This window comes from Danio rerio, chromosome 24, assembly GCF_052040795.2.
Source record: "Danio rerio strain M-AB ecotype USA chromosome 24, GRCz13ab, whole genome shotgun sequence".
Taxonomy (NCBI): Eukaryota; Metazoa; Chordata; class Actinopteri; order Cypriniformes; family Danionidae; genus Danio; species Danio rerio.
This window is the reverse complement of record NC_141044.1, coordinates 15,709,406-15,727,411: the sequence shown is the minus strand read 5'-3', so window position 1 is coordinate 15,727,411 and position 18,006 is coordinate 15,709,406. Positions and strand designations below refer to the sequence as shown.

General features: G+C 31.9%; 1 protein-coding gene across 34 annotated transcripts in view; it reads right to left on the bottom strand.

The window, feature by feature from the left end:
• Positions 1-18,006, bottom strand: part of eya1 (EYA transcriptional coactivator and phosphatase 1) — a 272,169-nt gene that overhangs the window by 29,616 nt on the left and 224,547 nt on the right. For all 34 annotated transcript variants that reach the window (XM_087308133.1, XM_087308138.1, XM_087308135.1 and 31 more), the window contains 3 exon segments: positions 15,908-16,050; positions 13,459-13,542; positions 1,186-1,275 (listed from right to left, as the gene is read on the bottom strand). In XM_087308133.1, coding sequence (XP_087164259.1) covers positions 1,186-1,275; positions 13,459-13,542; positions 15,908-16,050 — 317 coding nt within the window.

Here is an 18,006-nt window from a genome sequence, read left to right as displayed (position 1 = left end):
ACCTGCCTAGTTAACCTAATTAACCTAGTTTAGCCTTTAAGCTGTATGTTAGTGTATTTAAAAATATCTAGTGAAATATTATATCGTATACTGTAATCATGGCAAAAATAAAAGAAATCAATTATTAGAAATGAGTTGTTTAAACTATTATGATAAAAAAATATGTTAAAAAAATCTCTCAGTTAAATACAAATTAGGGAAAAAAATAAACAGGGGAGGCTAATAGTTCTTACTTCAACTGTATTTCAGGTTGTGGACAAATAAATCAGAATGCCTTTCCCAGAACTAAATTTTAGTATGTTAACTGACTTCCAGTAAACAACTTTTTTAACACTTAACTTCAGGCTTTGAAACAATCAAAATGATTTTTTGACAAAGCAGATTTGCTCAATCACTTCATGGTGCATATAGTTTCAGACTTGAAGTTATTTTAACAAGCCTCACAAGTTCAAACCACTAAATGACGTTGCAGCTCTCAAGCAACACCAGATCTGGTCAAACTGAACTCCACTGCTATGAACACATGGAGCGCTGCCAATCATGAGAAGAAGTGACCCCGTCGGTCTCGTTTTCAGCCCTCACCAGGCGGGGCAGACAGACACCTAGATACCCTCTCAATAACAGCCCCCAGGGGCAGATTTTACACTGATCTGACATGAATCAGGCCGAGTGGGCAGAGCAGACCGTGACCAAGAGTCTGCGGCCCAAACGGACAGAGTCACGAAGCACATAGCACGACACGCAGACAGTAAGAGTATGTTCAGAAATATTAGAAGCTGACAAATTGGCCTGGATGGCGGGGAAAGGAGGGGTGGGCCGGTGGTGGGCGCAGGACGGGGAGACTGACAGGGCATGTAAAATTCATAGTGTCCCATGGGCTCCGAGGTAATACTTCACCACTGAGGGACGTTAGCGAGAAATAGGCACCCTGCTATTAAATGGTTGTTGATGCTATGGCTTAAACTTTAATGGACTGCTCTTGTGCTCGTAATGTAATGTATACACTCTGTTGTGACTTATCCACATCTTGGGGCTGGCTTTTAAATATGGCCGCTAAGAAAGCAAGGCTGCTGAAGTAATCACAGTGTTAGGAGACTGGCGGTGAGCTTTGTAGGGGTGAGATGTAAAACCAAAGGGAATCCCCCTCTTGAAATGCAATAATAAAAACAAAGATGATAGACCTACTTCCAAGTCATTAAAGAAGAAATGCGTGTCAGCCAAGTTGAAGATCATCTCTTCCATTCTTAGTCCCAATGACACCGACGTTGGTGGATCCTGAAATAAATAATAATAATAATGTTAAAAAAAACATTCCCAATAATATATTTTAATCATATCCAACAATTAATGATATACTTTAGATAAAAAAAAATAAATAAAGACAGGCCTAATATTTAGCCCAAATATAATTAATTCATTTCTTTCTTTCGCTTTATCATTAGCAAAGCTAAACAGTTGATAGATGGATGGATGGATGGATGGATGGATGGATGGATAGATAGATAGATAGATAGATAGATAGATAGATAGATAGATAGATAGATAGATAGATAGATAGATAGATAGATAGATAGATAGATAGATAGATAGATAGATAGATGGAAGCTTTATCTCTGCTCTTTTGACTTTAGATGTTGAAAATTCATCTCTGCAGTTTAACAAAGTCACTTATTTTGACATTTTAGTAGTTTGAAAATGATATAATGTATAATAAATCATTTTTAGCAAATTAAAATAACAAAAACAGTACTGTTTACTACCGGGCTTTTGTATCTGTTTGCAATACCAACCCAAGTTATATATTTCTTCAAACTATTACAAATGTCAATAAAAGTCACTTTTTCAATGTTTAAAATTTGTTGAGGTAAAGATAAAGGTCACATAATGCAGTTTAAAAGCTTAAATGCATGAAAATTAAAATCATAAAATGCATAAATCTGTTAACTACACAGGTATTTTTGCAGTTTAAATTACCTTACCCTACCCCTACCCCTAAACCAAACCATCACAAGAAATCTGTGACATATTTGAATGTCAAAAAACTGGAGATTTTTAACAGTTGTGAAATGACACAGCACACCAGGCATGTCTTCATGAATCACATCATTATTTTAATACCTATAGGTAGGGCCAGACAGAATCTGCGGACTGCGTAAAATCTGCTAATTTTTGTAAAAGGATTTTAGGAGTATCATAACTAAAAACCTAATATATGAAACAAAAATACCTTTTTAACTTTTTTTTAATGTTTACGATGCAAATCCAATTAGACCCACATATTTGGTAAACAGAGCAAGTCTTTCATATAATAGATCTACTAAAAGACAGAAAATATTACTTTCTAAACTGTACTGTAAATAAATCATTTGAATATGTCAGTGTTACTATTATTATAGCGCAACATATTTAGGTAAGCCCACATGGAATCTGCGTGTGCAGAAATCCACAGATTTTTAGCCCATTGAGTCTATTTATTTGTGTAAATGTGTATAAATTTATATTTATTCAGATTTTAAATTAGTTTCAGTAATATAAAAATGTTCATATGATGTATTTACAATACAGATAAATTAATATTGTCTGTCTTTTAGTAGCTATATTACATGAGAGACTTTAACAAATAACTGGATCTAATTGGATTAGCATTATAAACATTAAATAAAAGTTAAAAAGTTATGATTTCTTTCTTTTTTTTTTTAGTTACAATATTCCCAAAAATAATTACAATTAAAAAATTCTGCACAGAAATAGCAAAAAATGTCCACAAATTCTTGCTTGCCCTAGCTATAGGTCATACCCATGTCATTATACAAATGTGCATAATAAATGTAAACAAATCTCCAAATCCAGTACACACACATGAAAATAGACTTATTTTTACACTTTGTAGGCAGTAAAACCCAGTATAGCTGCATTATGAGTTGAAATGAGCAGTAGGTCAAAGTGTCATCATAAATATATCACTGTCCACATACCTGCTAGCCAATATCATCTTTCTACACATTACTTCTGATGCATTTAACCCTTATTTCTCACATCAGATAAAGCCTTTTTCCAACTATTTCTAAAAGGTTCAAGTTGGGAATTTAATAGAAACTTCTAGGAACAGGAAGATGTACATTTTCCTACTCAAAAAAGCGTTAGCAAGCGATGCTTAAACCTGTGCGCTGGCAGTAATCAAAATGGATTACTCACTTAAAATATAATGGACTCCCTTTTTTTAAAATGTGTTCAATGTATTCAGTTTCCACAGTAATGCAATACTGGCAGTAATGCTGATCTCTGACTGACACAAAGATGGGAGTGACTGCTCTCTAAATTGTTAATGAATCAGCCGCAGTGTGTTTTTCTCATTACTAGCTAGTCAACACTCTTAAGGGAGCACATTATACAATTACACCTAAGTTTACCTGGTTATACACTGCAAAAAATAAATAAATAATAAATAAAATAAAAATAATTATTAAATACACTTTTCATACTTGTTTCTAGTCTGGTTTCTAGTGCAAACATATCCCTCCACCACATATATTATTTTCGTTTCCTTGCCACTGTTTCTTTAAAACTAACTTTCCAATTTTTTGTTGGAAAGAGAAGACCTTAGTTTAGCCAATAATGTGCTTTGATTAAGTCACATGCTGGCAGTGTTTTTCTGTGGCGCGATTTCTGACAGACTGATGTTTATTGTGAGTAGTTGATGAATGTAAATGAAAACATTAATAAAAACAAAGGATCAACTCATGTCAGATCCACAAAAACTCTAAAACATCACCCCCAGTAAGTTATTGTATGATGTCCCATTGACACCTCAAAAAAGTTTTTAAATGTGTGTTAATTAAATGTGTGTTGCCAAATGCTTGCTTAATATCTGTTGATACAGACATTCAACAGACATTTATAATCTAGTGAGAATTAGTTGGCATATAGATGCAATGTAACTAAATTCAACAAACAGACCATCAAAACAAAGTGTGACCAAACTCAATTTAATTGAGGGCTGGATTTCCATACAATAAATTTGATTTGAACACAATTAAATGCAATTGAATTGGTCCAAAATTATTGTATTTGTACATTTGCATTTTTTATTGAACTTAAACTCAAAAGTCAAAAAATATCATGTATGTCTATTATGTGTTGTACATTTGGAAGTCTCCTAAATGAACTAAAAGAGCCAACATAATTCCTCCATATTGTCCCAACACAAAATGCTCAAGTTGACTTAATGGTTCACAAATTTAAATGGACTGAACATAAAAAATAATAATAATAAATTACACAATTTGTTTAGTTTTATCTTATTTTATACAGGTAGTTTGAACAAGCAGCGGTAATCTTTTTTTTTTCTTTTTTGAGTGTAGCAAGTTCAGCTGTGATCTTTTACGTTTTAAAAATAACGCTAGTAATATAATGTTGATTAGTTGTATGTTAATGACATTTGCATTAAGGATAAAATCATATTTTACTGGCAATACTTTTTATTAGCTATAAATACAGGAAACAGTGTATTAGTGAGAACCACCACGTTCTATGGTTAGTAAAAGAAAAAGGACAGAACTGGCTCTTCCTGCAGATGAGAGTGAGAATGAGATGGCTTTAGTGACCATGAGAATGATGCTAGTAATATATTGTTGATTTGTTATATGTTATTGATATTTGCAATATGAATTATTGCATTATTTCCTATTGGACATTTGATAAGAGCAGTGATGGAGACAGTTCAGGTAAGTTACTGTAGCTCGGAGGCAGATGGTATAGTATAGTAAAGTAAACATTGTTAGCTACAGTAGTAGCTACATTATTTTAATGCATTTGGATATATTAGACTTGGTATTTGCTACTTGTCTAGAAAATGCTACTTGATTTAATGATTTTGAAATATTTGAACTAGAAACAAGACAAGCTAAGTAATTAAAGCATTTTTGCAGTGTGTAGAGATCATATTGTAATATTTAGTGACTGATCAGTCTAATATGTGAGTCAAATATATGAGTCAGTGCATTTAAAATGACAAAGAAACACTGTATTAAAAGCTTAAAGCAAAGCCACAGGGTTTATTAAATTGACATTTAGGCTAGTATTCAGTTTAAAATCATCTTCTGTAATCTTCATTCCACATGGGCTTATTTTCCTAATCAGCCGTTGTTCATTAAGAGGATGAAACGGAGTGTGTGAATGAGAGAGGAAAGCGAAGCAGGGGATTTATTGCAGTGTGTGTAGAGCAGTGCTGAGTCACAAAGCTCTGCTGCAGGGATTAGAGCTTAAAGCCACCTGAAGAAACGGCTGAGCTTTTTACTGATTACATGTCACACTCAACAATGAAAATGTTTTAACTGCGGACAGCAGGAGGGGAAGCCACACAAGAAGAGCAGAACACCAGCAAAGACATTGATGTGTCTATTTAATATAAAAGATTAGTATTAAATATACTAAAATGATGTCAAAATGAGTGAAATAATTATGATCATTGATCATGATTATATATTGATATTTATTGATTATGACTTTAACACCATTGGCAGATTAGTTTGCTTGTTTTTAAGGGAAAATGCACTTAATTGTGGCATTTTATTAGCTATAACTAAATATAAAAGTTAAAGCGAGACAATCTTTCATGTTAGTCTAGAAAATGCTTCTTGATTTAAGAATTTTTGGAAATCTGGACTAGAAACATTACAAAAAAACTAAAAACATTTTTTTGCTGTGTATTATAATTACTTTAAAAATATTAATAATCACAAATGACAGTAAATATATTTCTGAACATAATACTGTTCATTAAAACTTTCTACTTTTCAAAGAATCCTAAAAACAACAAAACAACAACAATGGCAGCTTACAACATACAGTAGAGACAAAAACAAAACAAAAGGCTTAGTATGAGATGTGTAACAAGCTATTACCACACAAAGTACAAAAAATATAAACAAATCAAAATAACTTAAAAATACAACATCTGAACAGAGTCTTTACTAGGGTTACACGATTTACCGGTACTATGGTATCGCGGTACTATGGCTCTAAAATACTGGCGGTGTTACTGTAGTTTGTAAACAGTAGTATCGTCATTAATGGTTTATCTACAAAACATAATGTTGCATGTGGAAAAGACACAAAAATGCTCACACGTATTGTGTAACAATAAACTGTTTTATTTAAATAGTCTGTTGAGCCCTTTACGGCTGCATAACTGTGAGAATTTGGTAGCCTATTGCATGCTAACGCTTCAGTTTGAATCGGTTCATTTCTGTTTTTGCTAATATGATTTATTAGTGGCCGCAACAATCTCTTTAAAAAAACCACTCACAAAGTGAAATTTTGAATTACTTTGGATTGTTACCTGAGAAGACTGAAAAAAAATAGATACAAAAGCCTAAAATAGCAACAGGAAACTAATTTTCCTGAAATGTTTAAAAAAAAAATTTGTAACAAATTTAATTTGGCATAATTTGTATCCTTATTTAAATATATTTTTGTTGGTCAGCCATCTACAAAATAAACAAAAACAATGAATACATTTTAGGTGAAGTTGGATGAATTACATTCAATGTAGGCCTATTATAACATAAAATATAGTATTTCAGACAATGTCTTTCTTTATAATTTGAGTTATCAATTACAGTATCACACTACTACTTAGTATCCTGATACTTTAGCTGGCATAGTATCATAAGATTAATCAATGGTATCGCAACAACCCTAGTATTTACTATAGGTCTAGTGTAGCAAAAATGTAATAATTGCATTACATTGAAATATTACAGAATAATGCTTTATTTTAAGAGAGAGAGAGAGAGAGAGAGAGAGAGAGAGAGAGAGAGAGAGAGAAAGAGAGAAACAGTTTCCCCCCCAAAAGATGATTTTGTGTTACATTAAAAAGGACTTTAATATGAATTTTGATTAATTTAATATGTCGTTGTTGATTAAGTTAGTAATAGTAATAAAAAACAGAAAATCAGCCCCGACTTTTGTGTGTTGCTATACATGGGATTGAAATAATCTCCTTTTAAGGGTATTAGAAAGTTGAATTATGTGTCCATTTAACTGGAAATTTTAAAATTAATTTCTATCGCATCAAATTATTGTAAAGTGTTCCTCTGCCTAATCAAACTGAGTGTGAAACGTCTTTTTTATGCATTATAATAAATCAGAACCTCAAACTGAATTTCGATTGACCCTAGAAGCAAAATGGTGTGTGTAATCGTAATAGAACATGAAATACAATAGGTGGGAATGCATTTTTACACACATTTTTTTTGTAAGCAGAAATCTATTGCAATTATTCTTTGTTTATATCTGAGCTCTAAAATGAAGTAATACATTTCACGGAGGTCAATGAATGCATGTTAGAAAGTGAAAATGATGTTTATAATCAGTTCTCATGAGTGCAGGAAGTCATCAACTTGATATTGCAACGCTAAGTATGTTTTCAAAGCTATTAAAACAGTTGTGGAGTCACCAAACCAGAATGTGAAGGCTAATGAAAAGAAATGATCAATAATTTAGCTGTTTACATATACTGTTACATTTCATTTTAAACACACTTAAAAAATACATAGCCTAATTAAAAATAGCTTCCTTCTTTGTTAAGAATAATACTCCTTCTCGTATGTCTGTTTTGAGCCTGTGTGAGAGTTATAAGGAATGTTCTTTGAACATCCCTTCTGTCAATTTTGAATAATTTAAAGGGCACCTATGATAAAAATAATCTTTTGCAAGCTTTTTAACAATTTTTTTTTTACATTAAAATTGGGTGAACTTGGGTGAACTGTAGCGACACTGTGTGTGACTCATCGTTGCAGAAAGGCTTGAATTAACTCCATATCAAATACATCAAATAATAATCATTGGTAAAGCTCTTACAGCAGTATTTCTCTTACATGAGATTTGCTTCCTTGATGTCTGTCACTGTGCTGTTTATCTGACGCAGCCAAAGATTGAGGCACACTCTGACAGGCACATGGGAACAGTGGGCGGAAAGAACTATCATTAAAGGTACAGGCATTAAAAACAGCTACATTGTGTTCAAAGCAGAACATTTCAATGTTTTAATTCCAAACTTTTAATATTAGCATAAATGATGATGAAAATAATAACCATCAAATTCAGAAAACAATAATTATAGTACACGTGCAAAACTATTAACAAAAACAAATTGTAATCTACCACTATTTTTCAGAATTATTTCAGAATTCTGATGAACAAAATCACATTTATTATAAACTTTCAAAAATACTCAGGTTTGTATTTTCCAAAATACTAAACTTTTATAAATACCCATTTTTATTCACACACGTTTACATGAATTGTTGATGATTATGCCCAAAAGATCATTTATACTGAAATTAACAATCAAAAATACAAATCTTCACACTTTCAATAAAATCAAATTTCGAAGATACCAAGCCTAATTAAAAATCTTTCATCATTATGGATAAAAGCGTCTGCTAAATGACTAAATGTAAATGTAAATGTAAATTATACCATCTCTAATTGCAGTAGTTTTAAAAATATACTGACGTTATTTTCAGAAATTTTAGATGCATGTGAAGTTTAAAAACTATACATAGTCTAATCAAAAATAGCATAATTCATACTTCTCTACAGTATGCAAAGTAATAAAAAATAAATACTTAATAATAGCATTATTTTAATAACCTAATATAATAAAATAAAATACATTTTCTACAGTATGCAATTAATGAATGAATAAAAAATTGTAATAATTTACTAAAATGTAATAAAATAAAATAATTTCCCAGAGATTGTTTGCAGCTGAAAGGGCATCCACTGCATAAAAAATAAGTTGGCGGTACATTCCGCTGTGGTGACCATGGATTGATAAAGGGACAAAAAGAAAATGAATGAATGAATAAAGGAATAAATAAATTGTCTACAGTATGCAAAGTAATAAATAAATACTTAATAATAGTAATTTTTCATAAAGTTAAATAAAATAAAATAAAAAATAAAATAAATTCTCTACAGTATGCAAAGTAATAAATAAATACTTAATAATAGTAATATTTTCATAAAATAAAATAAAGTAATACAATTAAATAAAGTAAATTCTCTACAGTATGCAAAGTAATAAACAAATACCTAATAATAGTAATATTTTAATAAATAAAATAACCAAATAAATTAATTATCTACAATATGCAAACAAATAAATGAATAAATAATAGTAATAATTTAACAAAATAAAATTAAATTAAATTAATTAAATACAGTATGCAAAGTAATACATAAATAAATAAATAAATAAATAAACAAACAAATAAATACATACTTAATAATATTAATATGTTCATAAAATAAAATAAATTAATGAAATAAAGTAAATTCTATGCAAAGTAATAGATAAATAAATGAATAAATAAATAAATAAGTAACAGTAATATTTTAATAAAATAAAATTCAATTCAATTAATTATCTACAGTATGCAAAGTATAAACAAACAAACAAACAAACAAACAAACACATAAATAAATAAATAAATAAATAAATAAATAAATAAATAAATAAATAAATAAATAAATAAATAAATTAATTAATTAATTATAGTAATATTTAAAAAAAATTAAAAAATAAATAAAATAATTATATTAAATAAATTAAATAAAATCTCTTCAGGATTCTCTGATACAAAGCAAGTTCATATGGTGCTGCGTTTACTCTAATACCAAACTTTCAAATTTACCAAGCTCAAATAAAATGCAAAAAATTACAAACATTAGTTTACTTTACATTAAAAGGTAAGTAAACGTATTGCTTTTAAAATGAATAGTTGAAGTTAATTTAAAAATGTTAGTGAACCCAAAATTATGTGCTTAGAACTAATTATAAAAATTAGTTTAAGTCAACTTAACAGTTCCAAGATCAACAGGTTTACTTACAGTTTTTAAGTAAAGCAACTAATCAATTTTTACATTGTATTCCTCCCATCCAACCTATTTTGAGCCTGGACTTAACATAAACACCTGTGTTATATCTGACAGTTAATAAAAGCAGGTTTGGTGGTGAGAGGTATGCAAAGTGCACTTCTCCGGCTCAACCAATCCTCTCCAATTAAATCTAAACAATCATTCAGCAGGAGAGTTAAGAATACAAGCAGGCCCGAGTGCCAGAAGGTCTTCTGCTCTTGCTGCCACCTGTCCCAACACATCAGTGCCACCCGAGGGGTGCCAAGTCCTCCCCTTCGAAAGCTTCCCCTTCCAGGGCTGACGGCCACACAGCTGGCCCGAACCATCAGCTTTATGGGAGCGAGCTGCCCTGATGCCAATTAGGATAACTGATAACCACAGCAGCGAGCGCTCCAAACATGACTCTATTTATAGAGCTCTTCCTCAACGCTCTCCCTGGAAGAAACACATTTCGCTGGGTATTCTTACGATTTATGTCATCTATGCATCATATCGGAGAAAAGCGAAGCACCTTGGTTTTAATGTAAGGGTTTTAGATGAGAGCGCTGATATGATTTAAGAGAGCATTATGTGGTTTGCGATGTTACAGGCTAGATTGGATAAGCATATTTCTAGTGGAAGGGCAACTTGTAATCAGATTTTGAGGGCAAGATGGAGGAGAGAGAGAATGATGGGGGTTTGCAGGCACATTATAGATAGAGAAAATGACCTTAAATGTTGAAATATTCCAATGCTGAAATCGTGCTTTACATGATGCATTGGTGACTTTAAAAGGCTAGCATTTGTTTTAAAACGAATAATTGCAGCGTAATATATGTATTAATTGTTCATTTGTTTAAGTGCAACAGTCTATTTGTTATCATCATGTCAAAAGCAGAAAGAAAAAGAACAATATATAGGGCTAGTTCTCACTTTATAAATCAAGATTGCTTTTGGGAACGGCCTTTAAAATCAGAGAAAATGACTTGTGAAAATGAGTATGTGTGTGTGTGTGCAAGTGAGTGGACGCAGTTGAAGCGCTCTCAGAGTTTTGCTTCTTTACCCAGCATGCTCAGCCGAGATAAAGTAAATAAACAGTGCAGGGTCGAGGGCCAGGGCTCCCTCACCCTTAAAACAAAACACCACCCCCATCAAACACCCTGCCTGAGGAACAAAGAGAACAAACCAGCCGCCGGGCCCCGTTCCACTGACATCCGAGCGCTGCTGTCATCTACACTCACCACAAAGAAGAAGAAGAAAAAAAAAAACACTTCAAGAAGCTCAGCCAAAAAATGCCAAATCTGTGATTTATTCCCTCAAACAAGGAAGCAGCTTTCGACATTCTTCAGACACAAAGAGGGCTTAAAAAACACACGCTTGTTGAACTCAAGAGCTCTGGTGTTTTTTTTTTCTTTTCTTTCTGAAATTATAATCTGCCGAATTGAACGCAAGTTAAATAAAGCTATGAGATCATTGACGAAGCCTGAGAATCACAGATTGCCGTTTTTCCCAAATTGTTTGTTTTGAAAGTTTAAATATAGCTTATGATGGTTTGTATAAAAAAACAAATACAACGACCGCAGAAGTAAACTGCTTTTTATTGGATGTTCATAACCCTTTTGAACCTGTTAAATTGGGTGTTATGTTTTAACGGAGGCACAAATGCAAAAATACTAAATATGTTTGGATAAAAGTAGAAAAGAAGATTTTGAGCATCAATACAATACAGGTTTACATTTTTCTGTATATTACAATGTACCACGTTTAATTTCATAAAATTTTTGCTCTATAATGTTAAATATAATACTTTCATATTTAAATTAGTACGATTACATATTCATTTATATATATTAATTAGTATGGATATTTTTTTCACTATATCACATAGTTTATATGTTGCATACATAGGACCAATAGTTTCCAAGCCAGAATTTTAAATGTGGGGTGAGGGCTACAGGTTGGGGTAATTGAAACGGGATAATAATAAAAAAAAAAGAATAATAAAAATATATATCATAAACATAACATAAATAAATAGATCATATAAATTTTACTGACACCAAACTTTTTGCTAGGATCAATAAGTGAAACAAAACATCAAGAACAACAGCAGAAAATAAAGTTCTGTTAAAATATTCAGAGACTTGAATTATGAATTTGTAAAACTAACTATGCTTTAAGCCATCGTTTGATGTTTATTTTAAGCAAAAAAAATAATATATAAACAGTATACAGGATAATATTGCGTTATTTAGTAAAAACAGTTACTTTACAACAAATGGCATGCTATCTTGCATTGTTGTTTTCAGATTTGACACTATTTAAAAATTATTAAATGAGTAGCAAATACTCTTGTTTGAAGGGTTTCTGAAGGATCATGTGACTATGAAGACTAGATTGCTGAAGCTGGAAAATCAGATTTGCCATCACACAATTAAATAGAATAAATAGAACCTTTATAATAAACATATATGCAGTTGAAGTCATAATTATTACCCCTCTTATTACCCACCTTTGAAATGATATTTAATACAGAGCAAGGAAATTTCCACAAAATGTCTGATAATATTTTTTTCTTCTGGAGAAAGTCTTATTTGTTTTATTTCGACTAGAATAAAAGCAGTTTTTAAACTTTTTAAAAAGCATTTTAAGGTCAAAATTATTAGCTTCTTTGAGCTATAATTTTTTCAATAGTCTACAGAACATCATTAAACAATAACTTGCCTAATTACCCTAACCTGCCTAGTTAATCTAATTAACCTAGTTTAGTCGTTAAATGTCACTTTAAGCTGTATAGAAGTGCCTTGAAAACTATCTAGTAAAATATTATTTACTGTCATCATGGCAAAGATAAAATAAACAGAAATTGCGGAAAGAAATAAACAGGGATACAGCCTTGATAAGCCTTCCTTTAAAATATATACATTAAAATGACTACTTAACTTCATTCATGACAAAAATCAAATAAACTTAAAATTTTAAGGCAACAAACTGGAGTCAAGTGAATTAATTGGGTTGAAAGTTGTATCAACTCAAAAATGTTGTTTGTTGTCCTAAAATTTTAAGTTGTCAACTTTTTTTACAGTGTACCTTTTCTTTATTATTTGATTTTTGTAATGAATTAAGTTTAGTCATTTTAATGCCCGAAGACCAAAAGTCAACTTTGTTTATTTAAAGTGAACTTTTTTCTTTAATTATGCCACAATACACAACCCTGACTTAAAGTGCAGTTAAGACAAACACTTAATTAAACTTAACAATGAAACATTTCTGAAGGTCTAAAAAAAAAAAACCCTTAGGAAGTGTCAATGGACATTCTCTGTGCAACTGGTTTGTAATCCATGCCTGTAGCAGCTACATAACTGAGACAGCTGCAGGCCGAGCCGAATGCCTGCGAGGCCTCCACAATCTTATTAAAAAAAGAAACAATTACACTGAACTCCAAGTTCCTCGAAGCTGGACCGTGTACCCAAACAGACCCTCTTTTCTGTGTATTTTTCTAAACTCTGCCGCAATATTTGCCTGTGTTTGCATTTAAAATACACGACTTACCCTTCCGAATCGGTTGGCGTAAGATCCTGTGAGCAAGGAATGGAAAACGATGATTGTTTCATCCAAGTCCCAAATGAACACGCGCTGAGAAAAGAAAGAGCAAAATCAATGCTTCACTCAGCATGCAAGACGATCTGATAGTCAATATGAAGGGTGCACAGATTCATGCGCTCTGGGATCACTAGACACACAGCACTGATGGTCACCACAGAAGCCCTCGACTGCGAGACCAACCACCTTCGGACCATCCGTCTCCTGCCCTCAATGCATTAACACAATCAATACCAACAAACTAATTAACTAGATTTGTTAACATGCTATGATGTCAGCTCGCTAATGGGGCCGAAACCTTGCTGAGATTTAGGTTTCATTAATGAAATGACCGCAACTCTAAATCTGAACTGCATGATCAAGATATATAAAGCACTTGTAAACATTTATGTGTAGAATGTACACTATAAAAAGTGAACACTTGTATAAGTTTCAATAAAAATAATCAACAAAAATCTTGTTATACCTAAATTAACTACATTTTTACTGAAAATTATAATAAATCAGCGGTTCATTCTGCTGTGGTGACCCCTAATTAAAACTGGGACTAAGCCAAAAAGAAAATGAATGAATGAATGACTATAATAAATCAAGTTTAAGGCATATTTCACCCAAAAATTTTATTATCTCACCAATTAGTCTCTCTCATGAGTCTTTCTTTTGTTACTAAATAAGATATTTTGAAAACGCTGGTTGCTGGGACCATCAACTTCCATAGTAGAAAAAAAAGTACTATGCAAGTCAATGCATAGCACCTAGCAGCATTTTTCAAAATATCTTCTTTTGTGTTCAACAGAAAAATTAAACTCGGTTACACTTTATTTTGATGGTCTGTTTGTTAAGTTTAAGTTACATTGCATCTAAATGCCAACTTATTCTCAATAGATTATAAGTAGACTGTGAGGTTGGGGTAAGGGATAGTGTAAGTTGACATGTACTTGCAAATTTTCTTCTAGTCAATTAAATGTCTGTTTAGCAGCAGTATAAAGTAAATTAAGTGTTACCGGAAACTTAAATAGGTTTTGAACAAGTGAGGTGTAGGTAAATTCCAACAGATTTTTTTATTTTTCTGTGAACTATTTAAGGAAAGTTAGTACCCCGTTTATGTAATGACTACGATAAGTACATAGTATGTACAGTGATACAGTACATACAGTATGAAATCCACAGATAGTAAGGGCACTGGGACATTATATGTCACCAAGATTTCAAATGATCTTTTTTTCTTTGGTCTTCATGTCAAAACATGTGACGTGCGCTCTGAGCAAACTGACAGAATGCCGATTAATGCGTTTGCATGCAAAGCGAAACATGCAAAACAAAGCTTTCGCCAAAAAAACTCTGTTTAGGACATTTACATGTTGTAACATGCATGTACGCGCACTCTAAAAACTCTGTGATGCATTAATTTTAAAGGGGCAGTTCACACAAACATACTCACTATTTATTCTCACTCTCATTGTTCCAACCCTTCATGAGTTAATTTTTTTCCCATTAAAGACAAAAAGAAGATATTTTTAAAAATTGTGGATACTGGTAGCCATTGATTTCCGTAGTGGGGAAAATGCATATACTGTAAAAGCAGGGTTACATGAAGGAAATATGTTGACTTATTTTAGGTGGGTTGAACATTAAAAAGTTGAGTTGTCCCAAAAAAGCTCATTTTAAATAAGTGGTTTGAACAAACAGCATTTTTTTTTTTTTTTGAGTGCACTACAAAAGTCAAGGCTACTGGTTCCCATATTTATTAAAAATATCGGCCTTTCTTTTTATCAGTGTAAAGAATGTAAAATATGTTTCAAACAAGTCAATAAATATTGACAGAATTTCATTTTTGGGGAGAATTATGCCTTTAAAGGGCATGAAAAACAAATACTACTCCCATAATTTACTCACCATTGAGTCAAATTTGGTATATATGACTTTAATTCTGTCAGACAAACACAGTAAGAGTAGCTTTTAATTTTACCCAGGCTCTTTGATGCTCTATAATGGTGATGAGTTATGGCTTTAATTTTGAAGCTTTCAAAAGCAAATTAACCGTTATCACCATACTAACCCATAGGCTGCCAGGGGGTTAATGTGTGTCTTATAAAGCGGATCGATGAGTTTTTTTAAACAAAAATATGTCTAGTGTTTCAGATTTGATTTTTTTTTTTTTTTTTTTGAAACAATAGAATAATGCACTAATGTAAGCTTCAAAAACAAAAGTCACTATCTAACACCATTATACAAAATTGAAGAGCCAGATATACACAGAGGAAGGCTTGAGGGTGAATAAATTAAGTGGTAATTTAGATTTTTATAAACTATTACTTGATTTTATAAAGATTACTATTATAATGTTAATATTAATGAGTCAGTGTTGTCAAAGTCAGTTACACTGACAGTCTAATACCTCAAGGTCAGAGTCAGGAGGTGGAGACGGGTTATTGTTCCTCCTTCCTCGGCCACGTGCCTTTACATCCGTAGCCCGACGCAATCGATCTGAATCTGAATCTTTAATGGGGGTTGATGGACTGTGGATTGTACTGTACTCTCCTGCAGAAAAAAAGAAAGGCAAAAAATATATCAAAAGAGGAAAATATAAAAGACATTCACCTTCACATTGTGGCTAGATCTGTTTACCTCATTTGGAGCTCAGTACTGCCTACATGCTCTAGAGTCATGTTGTTTATCAGATCATCTTATACCCGAGAAACATTTTAAGCATTAGTAATGGCACTGGAGGTGTTCTGCATTGTATTATTCTCTCTTAATTACACGACAAGGCAAATGTAAGAGTGTTTTATAGTCTCTTGGAAACAACAGTGTTAATTCACAGATTCACTGTTAATTCAATTATGTATACTGTAAATATGTTCAGCCTGGCTCTTGAGCTTGATTGGCCAAGACTTATTTTAAAAGTAATCCAACAGCACTAGAATGTTTCACTAATTCAGTTTGTAAGTAAATTAGTAAGCAGAAGTTGGTCTACTATCAATTCTTCTTAAACTATCTTGATGTATATTTGCTAGAAAAATGACACTTAAAAATTATATGATCAAAAAGACATGACACCATATGTTTTAGGTTAATTTAACTTATTTTAACCAGTCAATCAGATTTCATAATTATTGACGTATTATTGTATTTTACTAGATTTAAGTTTTAGTCATACCCAGCAGACACACAACATCATAAGACGCTAATATTAGGTTAGCTTTAGGTCACCAGCATCTAAGGACAAAGTTATAAAAACAACGTTAAATGACATTGACATTTGGTGGATTTTAGGTTGTGCTGGAAAGTGAACGAAATTTTACATCTAGCCAACCTCTTAAACCAACATCATATTGACGTCAAATGCTGACATTTATTCGTCAGGTATAGCAACCAAAATACAATGTTTGATTGAAGTAAGTGGTAAAGTCCACACAACGTCAAGCTGAAACACCAATAGACGTTGACATTTTGTTGTTTTTAGGCTGTGTTGGAAAGTTACCAAAATGCAACGTCTGTCCGACCTTGGACATTGACTTCAGCCTGATGTTGGATTCTGATGTAAACCCGATTTTAATCTGACGTTGTGTTGACGTTCTGTGCCTGCTGGGTAGTTACTGTAAGTCATAGTTTATGTCAGTTTAATTGTTGTAAATTCTTTTCAAACTGTTATATAAAATACATATAATATAAAACTATTACATGAAATACTATATTAAATACTACACAAATACATAAAATAGCTGGCGATATATCTGAGTACACTGTTAAAGCAATTTATTCAAAAAGTCATGACAACATGTTTTTAATTTTAGTTGAATCAGGTTTCAACTTTTTTTGATAACTTAATTCACAAAAAATGTAAATCAACATTTTAAATATGTTTAATTGGTGTAAGTTTTAAATGACTTGTAGCATTAATTTGATTCAACTTAAAACTTTAAGTCAGCCACAATTTATTTTTACAATGTATACATGATGACCTTCTGTTTATGTAACAGAACAATAGGTATTTTTATATAAAGGGTGCTTACACACCTGTGAATCGATTCACCTATTCCGAAACAGGGATTAAAATTGTTACAATGTTGCACTTTGTTCTTGGTGTGGTTCGCTTTCACACGGCAAAGTTTCTAAATGGACCATAATAGCTAAAACATGTCACATGCGAGCAAACTCTCCTCTCATTGGTCAGAGTTTCACAGTTTATTTTGCAGAGTCCTGCCCAGCTATTATGCGCCCTTATTTTAATTTATGATGATGAGCAATAAGACATTATTAGTGAAAAGCTGCACTTTAATTTTAAATGGCCACACCCACAGACATCGTCACCAGATATAAATTAGAGATAAGACTTTCTCATACATAGCTTTTGGCTAGAATTATGCATTATAAGCTTTCACATTATAGAAATAAATAAAAGACAGAAACCAAAACTACTGTTTGGTCAATTTTCCTAACAGATAAGCATCTCTTGTTAATAGTTCAGCATTCTTTCACTTTCGTATTTGACTT